The sequence below is a fragment of the Zonotrichia albicollis genome, chromosome 1, assembly GCF_047830755.1.
Source record: "Zonotrichia albicollis isolate bZonAlb1 chromosome 1, bZonAlb1.hap1, whole genome shotgun sequence".
NCBI lineage: Eukaryota > Metazoa > Chordata > Aves > Passeriformes > Passerellidae > Zonotrichia > Zonotrichia albicollis.
The window spans coordinates 3205232-3224942 of record NC_133819.1 but is presented as its reverse complement, the minus strand read 5'-3'; the positions used below and the strand labels follow the sequence as shown (position 1 = coordinate 3224942).

General features: G+C 41.5%; 1 protein-coding gene across 14 annotated transcripts in view; it reads left to right on the top strand.

Annotated features, from left to right (window-relative positions):
• ADCYAP1R1 (ADCYAP receptor type I) overlaps window positions 1–19711 on the top strand; it is a 152768-nt gene that overhangs the window by 16333 nt on the left and 116724 nt on the right. For all 14 annotated transcript variants that reach the window (XM_074543582.1, XM_074543464.1, XM_074543365.1 and 11 more), the window contains one exon: window positions 18458–18606. In XM_074543582.1, the coding sequence (XP_074399683.1) occupies window positions 18523–18606 (84 nt within the window). In that variant the 5' untranslated portion in view covers window positions 18458–18522. The remainder of the gene's footprint in view (window positions 1–18457; window positions 18607–19711) is intronic.

The following is a 19711-nucleotide window of genomic DNA, read 5'->3' as shown; positions in this document are numbered from 1 at the left end:
AAACTAAGTCAGAATGAACCATGTGGCATGGTCCAGTATGGAAAAATCAATTAAAAAATAGAAATTAAAATGCATATCCACTTAAAATATTCCTGAAATACCTTCCCCAGTTATAAAATATTAAAATTGCCAAACTCTGTCTTCCAATTCAGTTATCATCAACTTTTTTTCAGGGTGGGGAAAATAAAAGCTAAAAATGTAAGTGACAAACAGAAATAGCATTTATGGTTAAATATAGATTGTCCATTTGCTATTTTAACACTTTAATCTGGATCATTAATTTAAATGGAGATCCCCAATAATGAAGCTGCAAGGTTAATTAAGTGCTAAGTTCTGCTTTGGACAGCTTGTGCTGATATCCACATTTCAGACCAGTGCTTTGGAGCCAAATTTCAGTCTCTTGTGAACTGTTCCTTGCTGTTATGCAACTGTATTTTCTTCAGTATCTCACCATTATTAAGTGGTTCCAGCCTAGACTTGAATCTTTATCCCTTCATCAAAAACCCGATCAGGTTTGACTCAGCTCTGCAACACGTGGCTGATAAAATCTGAGATCACAAACTGTGCACTGCATGTGTATTTTACATTAAACCACTCGATAGTATCTGAGAAAATGAAAGTGATTTTTTCTTAGCTCCAGCCTTCCAGGCTCTTTTCATGGGTGAATCTATTAGAGCAGAATACTGAATTAGGAATTAAAAGATGTACTAGGTTAAAGCAGAGAAATCCCACATGGGATGCAAAATGAGACGTTGGTTATGTACTGGGGAGGGGGGAAGAAGCAAGGAGGGGTGAAAACAAGCAGCACAACAAGAGTTGAACAAATTAAACTGACAGTGCACCATTTACTGAGCATGATGTGAACACATCGATTAAATGGCAGATTAAAGAGCAGGAGAATTTGTTGCATATTTTATTACTGGAAAATGTTTCCAGTCAGAGAATTAGAATATATGCATTGCTAAGAGACAGCTTTACCTGCTCTGTTAAGAATGACAAAATGAGTCTGCTGTTTGAGAGTTAAAACGATAAACATCAAGAGTAAGAAATGGCACATACAAGAAAAAGGGGAAAAATCCCATAGGATCACAGAAAGATCTTGGGTCCATGAGTTTTGAAGTGTTAAGTCCATGAAGTTTTGCAGCTCCCTGAAGACACCAGAACCTCCAGCCAGCTGCACCATCTCATCATCACCTCTTGAATCTCCCCACTGAGCTGCTGAGGAGAGTTCCCTGACCTGATTGTATCTCACTGGCCTTGGCTGGCAAAGATTTATTATTTCATTGAATCACAAAATCATAGAATCACGGAACATTTTGGGTTGGAAGAGACCTTAAAGATCATCCAGTCCCACCCCTGCCATGGGCAGGGACACTTCTCACTATCCCAGGTTGCTCCAAGCCCTGTCCAACCTGGCCTTGGACACTTCCAGGGGCAGCCACAGCTGCTCTGAGCACCCTATGCCAGGGCATCATGACTCTTATGGGGAAGAATTTATTCCTAATATCCCATCTAAATCAACCCAATATTTAAGCCAACTCACCTGGAGTAACCTGGGGGTCATGGTTTGAAAAGACAGGTGTCTGCTAAGGAAAGCAGGAGCCTCCCTTGAAATAGAAAATGTAAAGCCCCTTCCTCTTAAGGCTCTCAGGCAAAGATATGGGAATAGGAATAATAGTTCTTTAAGAGGAAAATTAAAAATACAAATGCAGTAGTAAAAAGAAAAAAAAACACTGCCAGAGTCAGACCATGCCCTGCCCCCTGTGTGTCAGGGGGTGTCCCAGCCCCATCCCACGGGGGCTCAGCCCTCCTGCAGTGCCAGCTGTGGCTCTGCTGCAGCAGGGATCCTGCACAAGGGGGGAGTTTTCCTCTGCAGCTCCAGGGCTGCTGCAGATGGGCCTGGGCTCCCTCTGGCCATGCAGGGCAGCAGAAAGCTGCTCCTCTGGCAATGCAGGGGGCAAAGGCTGCTGTGCTGTGCCAGGCTCAGATTGGATCCAGGTAGGAATGCTTGGCTCCTCCCCTGGGCGGAGCATCTCCCCATGGGATGCTGGGATTGGATCAGCCCTGCAGGGACACTCAGTGGCCATGGACAGCAGAGATCTCCTGGAGGGAGGGTTGGCTGTGGGAGAGAGAAAGAAAAAAACTTTGGAAAAGATAAATGAGGATTGGTTGGAAGAGATAAACAAAAACTGCCCAGTTAACCAAAGTTAACTGTTCCACCTCAGACAGATGGCAACAGAATACACACCCTCAGACACACTTTCATCCTAAGATACTTGGTCAGTCGGGGATCCTACAAGGAGCTTGATGGGGTCAGGAAGCAGTGCAGCATGGATTGGTGTCTCTAGGCTGGCTGGGGGTAATGTTCTTTCCATCACAGCCAGAGCTGGGGCCAGGGGTGTCTGTAGCCCCCTTGAGGTATTTGAAGTATTCCTATGGAATTTATACCTAATGGTGGACACCTCATTTATACAGAGGGTCAGCAGAAGGAAAGAATTCACATCTTCTAATGAAGAAATTTCAATTTACTCTCAACTAATGCAAGCAAACACCATTAACTTAGAAGTAGTTGAAAAGAAAAACACTGTAAAGGAGTAAAAAAGAGAATTTGGTGTTATCCCCTTTGCTGGTGATCAGAGAAGGTACAGCAGGTACTTGGAGCTAAATTAATCCTGTGTGGATCTGAAATACTGAAGTTCCCTAGATGTGAAGTACTCAATGTCCTCCTTTCTCACTCAAGGCACTCTGCAGAAGTTGTTGCTTTTGTCTTCAGTGATGAACATTGCCTTGAGGAGCCCTCTACGTGTGGGAGCAAGCTGGGGCATTTGCTTTGCTTTGGGAAATGCATTAAAAAGGCAGGAGAAAGAGAAAAACACATCAATTTCCATTTTAGAGAGATGCTAATCATGGCCCTTTGGACTGGAGCTGGATGACTGTCACTGAATAACTATTAGGTTCACCTGCTTATTTATGACCTGTAAGCCCTAATGTCCTGATTTGTGTTTGGGATTTGTTTATTAGTTTGTTTTACTTTTTGGAAGCGTTGTTCTTGTGTTATCTTACATGATGTTGATTAAAAAACTGTCATTATTTTCATTACTGACTTGAAGATAACACAGAATACCACACTCCTTTGCAGAACATGAGCCAGAATTATTTTTATGAAACCTGTGATTATTGTCCATCAAGGAAGATTTTGTGATCAATTAGAGTTAAGCAGTGCTGGATAGAATTAAACAATCCAAAAGACATCTAAACCCATGCCACAACATTTTGGTTTCATCTAAGTGGGAGACCTACACACACCCAAAATGTGCAGAGTATTACTGGAAAAATTATTCTCTGTCTCACACAGCATTTTCATTTTGTGGCTGTTTCTGAATAAAACAATCTTCAAAAAAATACCCAGTTCTCTGGATATGTCTAATGGCAGCCAAGTTGTGCCCCGGAGAGTCCTCTGTGCACCATCCTATCCAGACTCCAGCACAAAATTTATTCTGCTTGTCCAAAAGAGGCTCCCACTGTGCTGACTCCAGGTTATCACACATTTCGTTTTATTTGCTGAGAGAAGATCATTCTCTTCCTTTCCTTTCTGTGTCCCTACCCTGCTTTCCCCAGTGAGTTACATCTTTCAGAAAAACACACAAACTCATCCCATGCCTCATTTGCTGCAGCTGGCAGCAAACTCTAGGGACAGAAGTGAACTCTGGGATGTGAGGGAGGAAATACCATAAAATGCAGATTCACCTTTTCTACTGCGTGCGGAGGATTTAGTTGGGGTTTGTTTGGTTTGGGGTGGGAGTTTTTGGGGTTTTGGTTGTTTGTGGAGGTTTTTTATTGTAGTCTTTTTTGTTGTTGTTTGTTTGGGTTTATTTTCATTTGGCTGGTTGGTTTTGGGTGTTTTATTGGAGTGGTGCCTTACAAGAAAAGCTGGTCTTTGGTGCAGAATATATTCCCAGGGAACAACAAGAAAAGACTGAGATGCCTGAACTAGAAAATGTTGTGAAGATAACTCAAAGTTGTGCGGTGCTACCAGTACCTAATTCCTAGGATTACTTCCATGTTTAAACACAAGGATATTTCCAAGGTTAACCAAAGCATAGATAAACCAATAAAATTTGCCCCAGGTTTTGCCAGGTATCTCATGTACCATTAATGGTTTCTCCTTCATTTTCTGGTCCTGGTCCACCTTTAATCCTCTCTTTAATCCTCTATTTGGATGAGGAAGCCCAAGGAGGTCACTTGAATGCAGCTCTGTGCCATTTGAAGCCATGAGGGTCATCAGTAATGCAGCCTGCAGAAATGAGGGCTTTCGGACAGCTGGATTTCTTGTCTTAATATATCTTAGTTTCTTGTCTTAATTGCATCCTTTGGAGGCTGCTGAAGTGGATCTCCCAGTGCTGGAGATCAATTAAGCTCTCTCTTTTTTAGGTTGCTTTTCTTTAGATTGGATATTAGGAAGTGTTCTGATAATTTTTAAAAGTTTTTGTCAAATGTTGACCAGGGTGGACAGATCCTTTGTTTCCGTGAGAAACCAGCCTGGGAAGTTGTCCCTGTCTACAGCATTGTTCTTGTAGTTATTCCAAGAGCTTAGAGGAAGCCCTCTCCACAGAGTATCCAAGGAAATAGGGGAATAATGTAGAACTGATAAATTATACATCATGATGAAATTGTGAAATCTTTAGCCAAAATGCTTTGTCCTGAAGAGTATCTAAAGGATCAAACCTTCATTACCTGACAGAATTGAAAGGCACATGGTGATGATCATTTTTCAGTGCCATTTCAGCTGAGCTTAAATTACATATTAAGCTCAAGGTGGGTGCAAATGAAGACCAGAACAGAATTTACACTTGATCTGATGTGAGGAAAGTAAAGGGGAGGAAGTTGGAGCAACAAGAAAAAAACTGTTGCTAAACACATCATTTAACCTTAATTTGCTGCCCACTATAAGATGCTACTCTACTCATCAGCTGAGTGTAGCTTTGGCAACTTTTAATGTTTGGACTGAATCTTTTAATGTTATTTCTCAAATCCTTCTCTTTCCCTCCCTTCCTCCTGATAGAAAATATAGAGAAATAGGATGTAATTAATCTGTTGCTCTGAAGTACATAATTTAGGATAATCTAACATATGCTTTGGACTCTCTGGGATGTGCTGATTACATATCAGGGACTATACAAGGAAATCTGTGGAAATTATCTCGGGTTTAGAGGTACACATTTTAATGAGATAACTCTCACCCAGGGCTCTGAAGGACCCCCCAGGGGAAGGGAGGCATTTTCACTGTGTCTTTGAGACATGAGTCAACCTGTTTCAAACTGAGCAGTGGGCACGTTGGAGAAGAAGGGATTTCAGCTTGATTGGATTTACGTGTTTATATCCTGGGTTTTACTGGGATGCATGACCATAAAATGACAAAGCTATCCAGTGGAAAGGAACAGCACTTTGATTGTTTTCTGGGCCACAGGGGATATTCCAGTTCCACATGACACCTAACAGAAAATGTGATTCATATCAAGCTGGGTTGAGTCTGATCTGATGGCCATCCTGTCAATTTATGAACTTCCTCATCAGATAGCTTAATATCTATAATCAGGATTTCCAGCTTTCACTACAACAGACACTTGCAAGAGAGGAAAATTACCCAATTTTTTTTAGTTTCCATTGTCTCCTGTTCACACAGGATCTGTAGATGAGATTGCTGCTGTAGTCGCTTGGAATTTGATGGAAGTATAAACAATGCTATAATGGATACAACTGACATCTTCTAGTTGTGTTTTGATGAGTTACTTTTGGGGTTTTTTGACACCTCTAAAATTGATAAAATAAGAGAACACATCATTTATTGGCCAATGAGTTCTGCATGTACTTGTATGTCTGTGTGTGTTCATATGAAATTGTTTTGGTCCTGCATTGTTCTGACCTTAGGGCCATATTCTCAAACCCTATAGAGCACCATAGGGCCAGCTCATCTTCTAGAACTCTCTATGGAGATCCATGAGCAGATAATGAAGATAAATTTAGAGGTAGTCTTAATCACTGGCTGAAAAGATGGTTACATGGAAATGAATCACTTCTGTTCATTCATATTTGCCTGGTTTGTTTTTTTTTTTTTTTTTTCCCCAGAAGTGGTAAAGCTACTTTATTCATAATAATATTGAAATGGGGGTGTATGAATTAAGCTGAATATTTACATTATCTAGAGGGAGGAAAGGAAAGGAAAGGAAAGGAAAGGAAAGGAAAGGAAAGGAAAGGAAAGGAAAGGAAAGGAAAGGAAAGGAAAGGAAAGGAAAGGAAAGGAAAGGAAAGGAAAGGAAAGGAAAGGAAAGGAAAGGAAAGGAAAGGGAAGGGAAGGGAAGGGAAGGGAAGGGAAGGGAAGGGAAGGGAAGGGAAGGGAAGGGAAGGGAAGGGAAGGGAAGGGAAGGGAAGGGAAGGGAAGGGAAGGGAAGGGAAGGGAAGGGAAGGGAAGGGAAGGGAAGGGAAGGGAAGGGAAGGGAAGGGAAGGGAAGGGAAGGGAAGGGAAGGGAAGGGAAGGGAAGGGAAGGGAAGGGAAGGGAAGGGAAGGGAAGGGAAGGGAAGGGAAGGGAAGGGAAGGGAAGGGAAGGGAAGGGAAGGGAAGGGAAGGGAAGGGAAGGGAAGGGAAGGGAAGGGAAGGGAAGGGAAGGGAAGGGAAGGGAAGGGAAGGGAAGGGAAGGGAAGGGAAGGGAAGGGAAGGGAAGGGAAGGGAAAGGAAAGGAAAGGAAAGGAAAGGAAAGGAAAGGAAAGGAAAGGAAAGGAAAGGAAAGGAAAGGAAAGGAAAGGAAAGGAAAGGAAAGGAAAGGAAAGGAAAGGAAAGGAAAGGAAAGGAAAGGAAAGGAAAGGAAAGGAAAGGAAAGGAAAGGAAAGGAAAGGAAAGGAAAGGAAAGGAAAGGAAATTTTTTCTCTGGACTCTTTTCTCTAGACAGTATTTTCTCTAGACTCATTTCTTTCTGTGCCAGGCTGTGACTGCCACTTGTGTCAGAGCTTTTAGAATCATAGAACCTTTTAGTCTGGAAAAGACCTCCAAGATCATCGAGTCCAACCATTAACTCAGCATCACCAGGTCCATCACTAAACCCTGTCCTCAAGTGCCACATCCATACACCCTTGAAACACCTCCAGGGATGCAATTTTCCTCATCAAAGTTTTCCTCATTGCAGAGACATGAGTTTGCTCTGTGCTTTCAGGTGAAAGGTGGGACCCAGCTCTGAGGCAGAGCCATGTGCTTGGGAATCTGTATTAATCTGTATCTGCAGTGTCTTCATGTGTCAGAGAAATTGGTTCACATTATATGGAGTCCTCTCAAAATTCTAAGTTTATTTTTACTTTCCTCCTCTCTCTGGAGGGCACTTTCAGGTCATTTTTCTGCTGATGGTCCAAAGTGTTCTTCCAATTCCCAGCTTAACCTCTTGACCTAACAGTGACTTTGATTTCAATCACTTTTTTTCCTCTTTAGTTTGATACTTCTGCTATTCTCAGGGTTCTGCCTATTCCACACAGGCTCTCCTGAGCTAATCAAAGTGATTTTGTGCTTTATTACCCCTCTCTTTGCCAAGATGAGTAGCACATTGTCTGGATGCAAGGCAAAGCCGTGTGCTGCTGAGGGCAATTACTCATTTTCCATTTACTCTGGAATCAGCTCATAGAAGCCAATGTAGATAGAGATGGTTCCCTTTCAGACAGCCACATTTATGTGCCTTGGATTCCATCCCTAGTGCTGCAAGAACACGTGCTGTGGAAGGTCCTAATAATGTCCAAACGTAATGAGTTTATTAAGCACAATATGGGACACAGCTGGGAGCCTGGGCTGTCAGAAATGCAGTAGGAAAGGAGGACAATAGGAAATGTGGAGGGGAAAAAATTACACAGTTTCCAAGTGCTCATGCAGTGTCTTAACCTTGTCTTTCAGTGTAGTAGAGAAGAGTGAAACTGTTGAAACAGAAAAAAGGGATTTGCACCTCCCTAAGGATGGAAGAGACAGGATTGTAGCCCCAGGCCTGCTCTGGGATATATTTCCTTCACAATATTTGCTTGAGGAATTACAATAGTGGAAGTATCTTTTTCTCTACCCAGTGAGAAGTTGGGAAACACGTTTTATCTGTTCCTTTATCAAGATGGGGTGGAGTTTGGCCCATGAAAGCTTTTGATGTTGATTAGAGGTGGGTGAAGGAGAGGGGATGTTCATCTGGGCCCTCACCACAGACTGCCAGCTCTGAGTGCTCCGTGAGGTCCAAGCTGTTGTGCTCAGAATGCCTCTGACTTTGCACTAGAAAATGACAAGGAATTGTACACCTGAGGCAAAGAAAGATCGTTTGATCCTCCTCTCTGAACAACTTGGCAATTTCCCCACACTCCCAAGCATCTTTTCTCAATACCAACATTGTATCAGACTGGTTTCTAACCACCATCTTATATTTATTCCTTTGGCATCAGGAAACACAATCAGTTGCTCATTGTATTCACCACCTTCCAAACCATTTCCTATTTTGTTACGTTTTCCTGCTCTGAAACAGGAAGGGTAGTCTTGTTTCCCAGGGGTGATAAGAGTTTGCTGTGCTGTTTCTGGAGCTCCAAGACTGGAGTCTTGCCTTGGGTCCATCACCAGCTCCAGGAACACTCCTGTGTAGTCTGCCCATGCTAAATAAAGTGTGGAATGTTTTGTTAAATATACCTTTGGCATTTCCTCACAGCTGAGAGCACCTTGCATGGAGCCTGGCTCAGGTCTGGGGAGCAATGGTGGCTTTATCATGGCAGTTTGATATTAAAATAATCAGCTCAGCACATCAAGAGGGCTAATTGATGGTGTTAACAGTGGCAACACACTCTGATAAACAGAATATTTTGAGTTAAGGAATTGCTTTGAAGGTTCTGTCTGAGTACTGCGCTTGGGAAGATCCTCAAAGACAATGGGAATAAAAGGCTTTGGTGCAGAGCTGCATTTTCTGCTCTGCTCTTACTCTTTCCTCTGCCTGGAGAGGCAGAGGAAATATCTCTGGAGAGATAACTCCAGATATCTCTGGAAATATCTCTGGAGAGATATCTGCTGCTGTGCTGGGCAGGTTCAAAGCAGAGCCTGACGGACAGGTTACAGCATTTACAACCTCCTGTGTGATCATCAAAACCAATATTTACACCTACAAGCAGGGAAGGAAATGCAGATGACCAGTCAAAGAAGGCAAATTAATCAGGGAGCTGTTGCAAAACATTGATATGCTGGGTAGAGAATGTATTTTCCTGGTTGTAGAGTAATAACTCTGAATTCCCAGCCAAGCAGCACTTAAAGCCCTGCTGGAATGGAGCAGCACGTCGTTATCTTTATGATGCCAGTATTAATTTCATATTAGCAATGAAGTATCACATATACCACAGATGCTTAAAAAGGATAATTGATCTGTTGTGAAAAGGGAATCTTCTCACAAGGTTTTTTGGGTTTTTTTCTTTGCCTCATGATTCCTGAATGTGTGGTAGTTTGCAGTTATATTTCCCTGCTTTGGAGTCTCTGTGGTCCTGAGTTAAGAAGTGTTGTCATTTCACCAGTCCTCTGGGGACATCAATAACATAAGGGCACAATAAATCTGATGGATAATGCAATAGGGAAAATAATCCCAATCAAGGCAAGAATTTTATTGATGGTGTTATGTAGGAGACCTGCCAAGAAAAGCAATTCTGTGCCCAGGGAGGGAGGAATTGTGTTCCATAGCCTCTGCTATCATGAGTCCATCACTGCAAAGATAAGCCAGAAAATCTTGACCTCTGGATGCGTGATGCACTCATGTCCACTTGAATTTTCAGAGAGCCTGAAGCAGCACCTCCATCAAACAGACATTCAAAGTTATTACAATGTCAAAATACTCAGATATCCAGAGTTGAGATGTCATTAACCTTCAATGTTTCATCATATCTGTACTGGTGAAGCAGCATATGAAGGAAAAGAATTGTTATATTGTGAGAATTTATTTTATTTATAAAATTCAGGCATTTTAAATGGAGTTTGTTGTAAAAATATGTCAAGTCTTATTTAGTTTTATACATATGTCCCTGAAAAGCATAAAATTTCAAAGCTCAGGAAAGGCTGGGCTTTATGACCACATCTAGGAAGAAATGAGATACAGAGGATTAGAACTTTCAAAGTGGTTTTGATAATGTGCAAATATTCAATAAATTAATCAGATCTTCATATAGTGTGAATTTTAATATCTTGAATTGGCTGAGCAACACTTACTAAAATCTGTTTTGAAGTAGGTTTAGATAAGTTTTTTCTTTTATATATTAGGAAAATTCTATAAAGCTAGAGGACTGCAAAATGCAGGAGCTGTCAGGTTATACAGAAGTGATAAAGAGTGTACTTTGTAAGGACAAATTATAAAGCTCATATCTTCAGGGAATTTCAATTTAATTGAAACCACTCAAAGAAAAATAATAAAAAAACCCGAAAACCAACACTCCACCAAAATTGTAATGGGGACAGCTGAAGTAAAACATACATGGTAGTTATTAGGCTGTGTTAATAAAAGGAACAAAGATAATACTGAAAGAAAAGGCTGCAACATAGAGGGAAGCCAGGGCTCTGTTTTTCTTGCCATTAATGCTTGGGTGTCTTAAACTTTGGGAATGGAGTTTTCTGTGTTTGCCCTCATCAGGCCTGAACAAACAGAGGAAAAGAAAATCGGTTTTTGCAAAGCAGCAATTCACTTTGTCCAGAATTAGGTAGAGTGTCATAGAACCATAGAATAGTTTGAGGTGGAAGGGACGTTTCAAAAGTCACCCAGTTCACTTTCCACTAGACCAGGTTTCTCCTATCTATATTTGGGATACAGAAATTGCTCCCTGAGGTTACCTGCATCTCCATCGACTGTAGAGAGAGCCTGGGCAGGCTGGGCTGAACTATAAAGATCTTTTTGATGCGGTTAATGCCTTCACTAATGATCAGGATGATGGGACAGAGTGCACCTGCAAGGAGGTTGAAGGTTACAGAAATTTAAGAGGAGTAGGTTGATAGACCAAGAGGGTGATTGTGCTGCTGCTCAGAGGGAACCAGAGAGGTTTGAGAAACAGGCAGGAAGATGAAGAAGAACAAGACATGCAAAGTCCTGCACAGAGAGGTTTGAGAAATAGGCGGAAAGATGAAAAAGAACAAGCCATGCATAGTCCTGCACTGGGAGAGGAATAATTCCATGCACAAGGGCAGGCTGGCAATCAGCTGCTGGGAATCAGTTCTACCGAGAAGGACCTAAAGCTCTGGGTGGACACAAAGTGGATCCTGAGCCAGCAAAGTGCCCTTGCAGCGATGAAATCCGAAAGCATCATCGGCTGCATGAGGAAGAGCCTTGGCAGCACGTCAAGGGAGGTGATAATTCCTCTCTCTCAGCCCTGGAGTGCCTGGGCCAGGGCTGGGCTGCTGAGAGAATGAGCACAGTGGGCTCTGTGAGGAGCCACAAAGATTATTAAGGAATTACAGCAAGAGATTTGGGGGTATTTTATCAATATATAGAAATCCCTGATGAGAGGGTGCAAAGGAGATGGTCCCAGGCTCTTCCCTGTGCTGACAAGAGGCAGCAAGCACAGACACCCAGGAAATTCAGCTGTAAGATAACACTTGGTTATTGTTAGAATGGTCAAATACTGAAAGAGGTTGATCAGATAAATTGCTGAGTCCCAACATTTGAGATATTCAGAAATCATTGAGAATGGGTTTTGAATAACCTGCTGTTAGACTGGACAATCTGCAGAGGTCCTTCCTACCCTCCATTCTGTAAATCCTCTTTAGCAGCCATTCTTGCAAAACCACATTGCTTTGATTGATTTCCTACACAAGTTCTGGTGGAAATAAATGAAATTGATAATTCTGCTTCATATAGAAATATTTGGACACCTAAGTTCTCATTTGCATATGAGAGTCTCAGCATCTGCAGTTTTTGTAATCACACCTTTATCTTCACTTTCAGAAAGGGAGTTCTAGTAAAGTTCACAGGTGTTTTCTGAGTTTTATGCAAGGAAAAAAATACCAAAATCCTATTTCTCTAGAAAGTAAAAGGATTATTACTGAGTATTGCAACAGACTTGGATATTCATTAACAAGGCATATTCTTATATGCTTAAGTCAGGCAGCAGCTGAATCTATTTCTTTTGAATATATCCATGCAAAATTGTTTTAGTGCTGTATCAGCTCCCTTTTAAATGTTGTTTTCTTAAGGAGCAATTTTCCTGCACAGTGAAAAAACTGGATACCAGCCGAGTCTGCCTGGATGTATCTGTCATGAATGGATATTTTTCAGCCTGTAATTCTCACACCAGTTCACATGTTGGAACAATGGGCAGCCTGCATCCATCCTTGTGGACCATTCTGTGCAAAAAATTCCATGGTTTTTGTTGACAACTCTTTCAGGCAAAGGTGTGCCATTTTTGCCTGAGACCCTCAAGACATTCATGTGCAGCTGAAAAGGGTTTTCTCCTTTGTAGCAGTAAATCCTGTCTGAAAATCCACCTCTTAGACCTCCTTTTGAGTCCTGTTTTGTCATTGACAACAGACTTGGTGAGTGGGAACAAGGACTTGGGGTGCTGTGGTGTGTTCTTAAGTTCGTTAGTTTGTTCTCTCCATTTTCTGTATTACTTCTTGTTGCTACTCTGCCAGTTATGTTGCTATGGAAAGTGAAAGTTGTTTCTTCCTTGGGATCAGTCAATCACTGATGTCTCAGGCAAGAGACATCAGACTGGCTGGGGAACATATTCAAGGGTTGGAGCCTTAGCGGGTGGGCCAGTTCAGTGTTAGAATCTGTTTGTAAAGTAGTTTTGAGCTTGATTGTATTTTGCATTTTGATCGTACTGATCCGTAGTTTGATCAAAAGACTAATAGCTAAAGCCACCTCAACGACTGTCAATCATGCCGCACTTCCTCTGGAGGAACATTTTGAGCTGGAAGACCTCTCCTCAGAAGCCGGAGGAGATTCAGATGAAGAGGGATCCACAGAGCTGCCTCAAGAACGTGAGTGGGCTAGCGAACTCCAGCTCAAAGAAAGCGAAGATTGGCAGGACAAGCCGCAGACACCTTCCTTTTGAGTTGCATAGAAAATTTTAATTTTATTTGATAAGAAACGGGGAGATGCTGTGGTGTGTTCTTAAGTTCGTTAGTTTGCTCCCCCCATTTTCTGTATTACTTCCTGCTGCTACCCTGCCAGTTATGTTGCTATGGAAAGTGAAAGTTGTTTCCTCCTTGGGATCAGTCAATCACTCTTTCTCTCCTCCCAGGTTTCGAGAATTTTCCTTTCTCTGGGAGGTATGGTTGGCTGTAGCCCCGGAGCCCCTCCTATGATTTATAACAGTTGGTTACTTTAGTGTATCAGTTATGTTTCGTACCTCCAAATATGTATTTCTATTGGATAGCCGGGTTTCCCTGCCTTCTTCCCCCCTTTTCCCTTAAAACCCTCTCCTGCCCCTTGTTCGGGGCCATTTGCTGGGTGTTTCCCCTCCTTGTTGGTTCTTCTGTAATAAACCGACAGTTTACCCCCAGCAAGTGGTCGCCTCCTGATTCGTCTCTCACCGCGCTGCTCCGAGCTATCCCCCAGCTCAGCCCGAGGCCAAGACACCGAGGGGGGCTGTTTTCTGATGCGCAGGGGCCCTGGCCTTCGCCCCTCACCAGATAGCCGGATTCCAGGGCCGTTCACGCCCCCGCGCATTGGGGGACTTTCCCAATTAAGTACATAAATGGAGAATAAAAGTCTTGGTTTATAAAAGAAAGTAGAGTCAGACCCTTGGCTGCTGTGGCTGCATCAAGAAGCTTTAATTTCAGCAAATTTAGAAAGTAGGAAAACAAAATCAACCCAAAACATTTAAACTTCAAGAAATAATAACTAGTCTGTTAAAGATAGTGGAAGGATCATGACGTTCTTTTCCTTTGTCTTAGTAGGGTTGCTCTTTATGGAGTATTTTTCATGGCAAGCTTTAGAGCTCTTGCTGCCTGGTATTAAATCTTCTTTTAGCTTTTCTGTGGCCTTAAATATATCAGCATCAATTTATTGACACCCAAAACAATCCAATTCCTTCTCAATCTTTGTGGTAGGTGAAACTTCACTGTTTTGGGTTTCATATTGCTGATCCATGTGTTTCAGACTGGAGATGGGATTATTCTGTCCAGATTTAGATACCCACAGTGTAGATGTCAACAAACAAGCTCAGAATTCCTTTACACTCTGGGAGAGGAGCTGGAAGTTTAAAGGAGATGGTTAAAATAGGTCAGACAAAACACTTCTTCACATGTCTGCTTCTCTCTGTTGATAAAAAAGGAAACTTGACAATGAGCTCATGTGTGAGGATGTCTCTCCCAGGTTTCTAAAATTAGGAGACATGTCCTAGGTCACTGAGGGGTTGATTTCCTAATTCTGCTCATTGCTGTTCAGCAGGAACAGGAGGAAGGGGCACTGTGCCTTTTAAATAAATTATGTAGCTGGAACACCACATTTAGGAACTTACAGGAGGGAAATTATAAAATGCGGTGTGTTTTTGAGAGCCTAAAGATAGAAAAATATTGGGTGCATAATGAAAAGTTTTCCAGCCCTCAGGAGAGCTGGTCAGGGGGTTGGAACACCTCTCCTGTGAATTCAGGCTGAGAGTTGGGACTGTTCATCCTGGAGAAGAGAAGGCTCCAGGGAGACCTTAGGGCAGCCATCAGTACCTAATGAGGGGTTAAAAGTCTGGAGAGGAACTTTGTGTGTCATGAAAGTCCAAGGGGGAATGGCCTTAAACTGAAGGAAGGTGATTGAGATTAGATAATAGGAAGAGATTCTTTGCTGTGATGTTGGGGAGGCACAGGAACAGGCTGCCCAGGGAGGTTATGATGTCCAAGGCCAGAAATCTGCTCTAGTGGAAGGTGGCCCTGTCCATGGCAGGAGGTTGGAATGATGATCTTTGAGGTTGCTTCCAACCCCAAGCCATTCTAGGATTTCATAATCACCTGTTCATGTATTTTGCACCCAGTAATCCTCCACCTGTGTTTATTCTTCAAAGAGAAATGTTCTTCATGTCTCTAAGAAGCATTGGAGTAACTGCATGGAGTGGTTGACTTTTCTGAAATGTATTCTGTGACCATGTTCGCAGGGGTCTTAGGGTGAGGGAAGAGATGAGGATCTGACTCCATGTTTCAGAAGGATTGATTTGTTATTTTATATATTATATTAAAACTATACTAAAAGAATAGAAGAAAGGATTTCATCAGAAGGCTAGCTAAGAATAGAATAGCAAAGAATGATAACAAAAGCTTGTGCCTCAGACAGAGTCCAAGCCAGCTGACTGTGATTGGCCATTAATTAGAAACAGCTCTATGAGACCAATCCCAGATGCACCTGTTGCATTCCACAGCAGCAGATAATCAATGTTTACATTTTGTTCCTGAGGCCTCTCAGCTTCTCAGGAGAAAAAATCCTAAGGAAAGGATTTTCCATAAAAGATATCTGTGACAGTATTCAGTCTGCAAAACCTCGATTTCTCCTGCACGTTGTCAGAAGGTTTCAGATTTCCTCACCTGGGCAGGAGCTTGGTCGTGGGGCAGGGAGAGGATGGGACAGAAGGCCCTGGACCCTGAAGTGAGATGAATTAAGTGATGAATTCCCAATTTATCATCATTGGTCTAAACCATTGTGGATCATTTTGAAATGTGTTGGTTTCCTTTCAAACCACTGGCACACGTCCCAGAGGACCACAGGAAGAAGCCCAGCGGACCAGGTGGTTTATTTTGGGTGAGATCTCAGTAAGAGCTCATAACTGCCTTAGAAACCACAAAAAATCCTTTCATTCATCAGAAAATTTCCTCAACTTCATTCATCCAGTGGGTGCACTCTGTGATGCTGTATAACAATTTCACTCACATTTAATATGGGGACTTTTTATCCTTTTGAGCAGTGATTTATTAACTTTTTATGCCTCCCTGGGAGTAGTCCCATAGTACCTTGAAAGGTCTCACTGTGTGGTTTTGTTCATTATTGACATCAGATTGTGCACCTATGGGCTTCTCATGGAGGAATTGTCCTCACCAGCCTCCAGAGAACTTTTTAGATGGAGAAAGAAATGGGGGCTTGCAGCAGAACAAGTTTTGTCAGAGCTTTTCCAACCTGTCCTTGAAGCAACTCAGATGCTTTCATAAAGAATCTGCTGTGGCACTGAAAGCGATTCCCGTGGACAAATTCACCTTCAGAGGGGATGAATTATTTTTTAAGTCACTAGGTGACCAGAACAACGTTCTTTTCTTTTTTCTTCTTCCTATATATCAGCCATGCTTGAAATAAACCCCTGAAACCCATTCTGTTTTAGCAACAATCAGCTGATTTGCTGTCTCAGACACTTCTACAGCCCTTCTGTTTCACCATAGATAACTGAAGATTATTTTGAGGAACTGTTTATCCATAAGTGAAAGGTGCAACCCCTCTATTATTGGCTCTTCTGACTTCACTAATTTTAATTACAGTGGCAGATGCAGATAAAATAACCACATGAAGCATCAATAATGAAATTATGGGATTTATCAACCAGTGACATCAGAAGAAAATATAATCATTCAAGCTTCCCTTTCAAGTTCAATACTGATATAATTATTTCTTTTTCTCAACACTGAGTGGTAATGCTTTATCAGCATTACCTATATATAAAAAGTTTATTTTTCTAGTATAACATAGGTGATAGTAGTTATTGGGGAGTTAGCTGGGCTTTAATTGGTGATAGAGATAACTACCCTTTAATTGATAATAGAGATAAGTAGCACTTAATTAGTTATAGGTGGACTCTGAATGTATGTATAACATACATGACAGGAGCAGCTCAGCAGTATAAAAGGTTCTGCTGCAGGTCCAGGGCAGAAGTTCTGGAAGTTGTTATTCCCTAATAAACACTCCACTCTCCCTGGATGACACCAAGGCCTCAGCTCAGTATTTGGTGCAGGTTTCCATGACTACATCGAAGGCAAAAAATGAAATTGAGTCTTTTATTTTCCCTGCAATATATGAGAGAAAAGCCATGGAATGGTTTGCAGATGTTCTTGTTGTCTCTTTAGAGGCTCCTTTGACACTCAGACAAGACAGAAAACAGCCACCCTCCACTTTTCAAACCTAGAGATTGCCAGGTTAAAGTAAAAAGAGGGTTCTAAATGTCACCCCTTTTCCCCCAAGGCATCTGTATGTGTCCATCTCTTAGCCAGCCATCTCCCACCCTTCCGCTGCATTTTGATCATTTCCTGATGAATTACAGAATGAAAGGACAGAATCCAACCTCCCCACCCCTCTCTGGCTTTTCTGGGCTGAGCTGCACACGGGAGTGCAAATGATCAGGAAATAATTTCAATGCCTCTGTCAATGTTAATGCCTCTGTCTGGTTTTGTCTTGCTGCTGTTAATGGAATTCCGAGTCCTCACGGCTGAATGTCACCAGGGATGTTTGCTGTCCTCCTCAGCTGAGATCTTATCAATTGCTCATTATTTGATAAACCATCAGAAATACAGTTAAGTAATTAAATTCAGTGCCAGAACGGAGCGTGAGTGACTGATCAAGTGGGGATAGAAGAAAACAGATCAGTTTAGAGTGAATTTCATGAATCATTGTTCTCCCAAAATTTAGAGAGAGATTAATTTTCCTCTTTTAATTTTTAATTGAAAGACTCTCTCCTTTCTAAATGCTGATGTCCTGGCAGTGTGTTGCAGTCTGTATAAAACTTGAGTGTCAGTATAAAACTTGAATGTCCTTTGGTTCTAAAAGTTATTTTACAAGTCATTCCTTAACAATCAAAGTAAGATGATGAGAAATAAATCCAAATCTTAAACCACATTCCCTCTAGTCCTCAATTCTTTGAAGGCAGAGGTCAAGCAATGGAAAGCACAGATATGGATGACATTGTTGTTCCTATAAATCATTCCTGATTATGGCCTGGATGAATCCTTAGCCTGAGACTACAGTTCATTCTTTTGCCCCCCTACTGCCAAGTTCTCAGAAAGGTTATTAACAAGCCTATTAACAGGTTATTAACAAGCTTATTAACAGGTTATTAACAAGTCTGGGAATGGATTTTGTTATCTGGACAACCTTTCTTGGAAGCCAGACCCCTAAAAATCCCTCAGACAATTTTGCTTTTAAGACACTACTGAAAATCATGAAGTGCAATGCTCAACTTCAGACAGGTCTTTTTTTTTCTTGTTCAAAATAATCCACCCTTGCTCCTCTCCTGGGTACAGTTTAGGTGTTTGCAGCTACAGAACCTATTCCAGCATTTCTTTGACACAAGTTACTGATCACTTTTTGCCTTAAAATTAGATATCCAAGACCACCTTTAACATCTACAAAAGCCTTGTTGATCTCTTATAAGTGCCACTTGCAGTTCAAGTGTTGGGTTCTCCATTTTCTGACCATTTCTTTTTCATTCTCTCCATGGTTTACATATTTATAATAATTTCCCTCTTTTGTTGCAGAGATCTTGATGTGAAGACCTCAAAATATCAGCAGAGCCTTTGCTTCAGCCCTAATCTCAGTGTTAATGAGCAAAACTTGTCCAAAATTAGGAGAGAAGATGGCCATCAACTGGAAGGTCTGCTTCTTCAGCCTCGTATTGCTTCCTGTGGTAAGGAAAAATTATTTTATTTGCATTATTCTGATAGAAATCCATGTTCTCCAGGCCAGCATTTGACAAGAAGGAAGGATCTGCTGCTGCCACTGATTTTGAATTTTTCTGGGTGGTCTCATAGTTTGGGTTAAGACTTTTCCAGCCTCTTTTGTTAATGAATTAGGGCTGTGATCATTGCTCATCCTGAGAAGGGCAAGTCCATCCCTTGATGGCATTTGTTCACTGTTTTTAACCAAGATTCAAAATAAAATAAAGTCATAATTAGAAAAAAAAGCAAAAAAAAAAAAAAAAAAAAAAAACAAACCAAAAACCACAGTATGTCTTCTGTTTCAAATCCATTGGTTTAAAAATATTTTTATTTCCAGACAGAGGGATAAAATTAAATATACCCTTTGTCCCCCCTGCTATGAAACTTAAACCTTGAGATAATCCAGGCAGTGCTTTTGGAGGCCTCCATTTTGAGAGGAGCAATTTTAAGAAACAATACAAATGGGCCTCTAAAGATACTAAAGGCACTTAAAGTCATCCATCATCCTTCTAAAGATATTCAACTCTTTATGAAGATGACAGGGATTAATTTTCCCCACAAGTCTTTGCTTGCTAAACAACGTGCTCTTCCATTAATAACTCTGTGTTAACACATCTGGGAATTGTAACTCTCCCTCTCCATTGTCCCCACACACAGTGACTGTACCTCTCCTCACAAAACAGCCACAAAACCACTGAAAAAAGATTTTTTTTTCTCTTTGTAGCTGTGAGAAATCGTACACAAACCCTGCAATAACCTTTTGTTGCATTCAGCACAATTCTGTGTAAAACCATTGCTCACAAATGTGCTTTTCATCACTTCTCCAGGAGCATTGCTCACAGGGATTCAGTGACAAACAGCACCAGGATTTCAATCCTCCAGCTCATTCCCCTACAGAGCCTTCTACAACTTCCATGCAAATGCTTTACACTTGCTTAATACACAGAACATTTTCACATTGGTGCATTTTAATAGTCAGTATTTGAAAGAATTCATGACATTTAGTTGGTTTTATTTTTAAATGACAGCTGTTTATTGTGATGCTGGTGTGACCAGAGCATCTTCTAGCAGTTT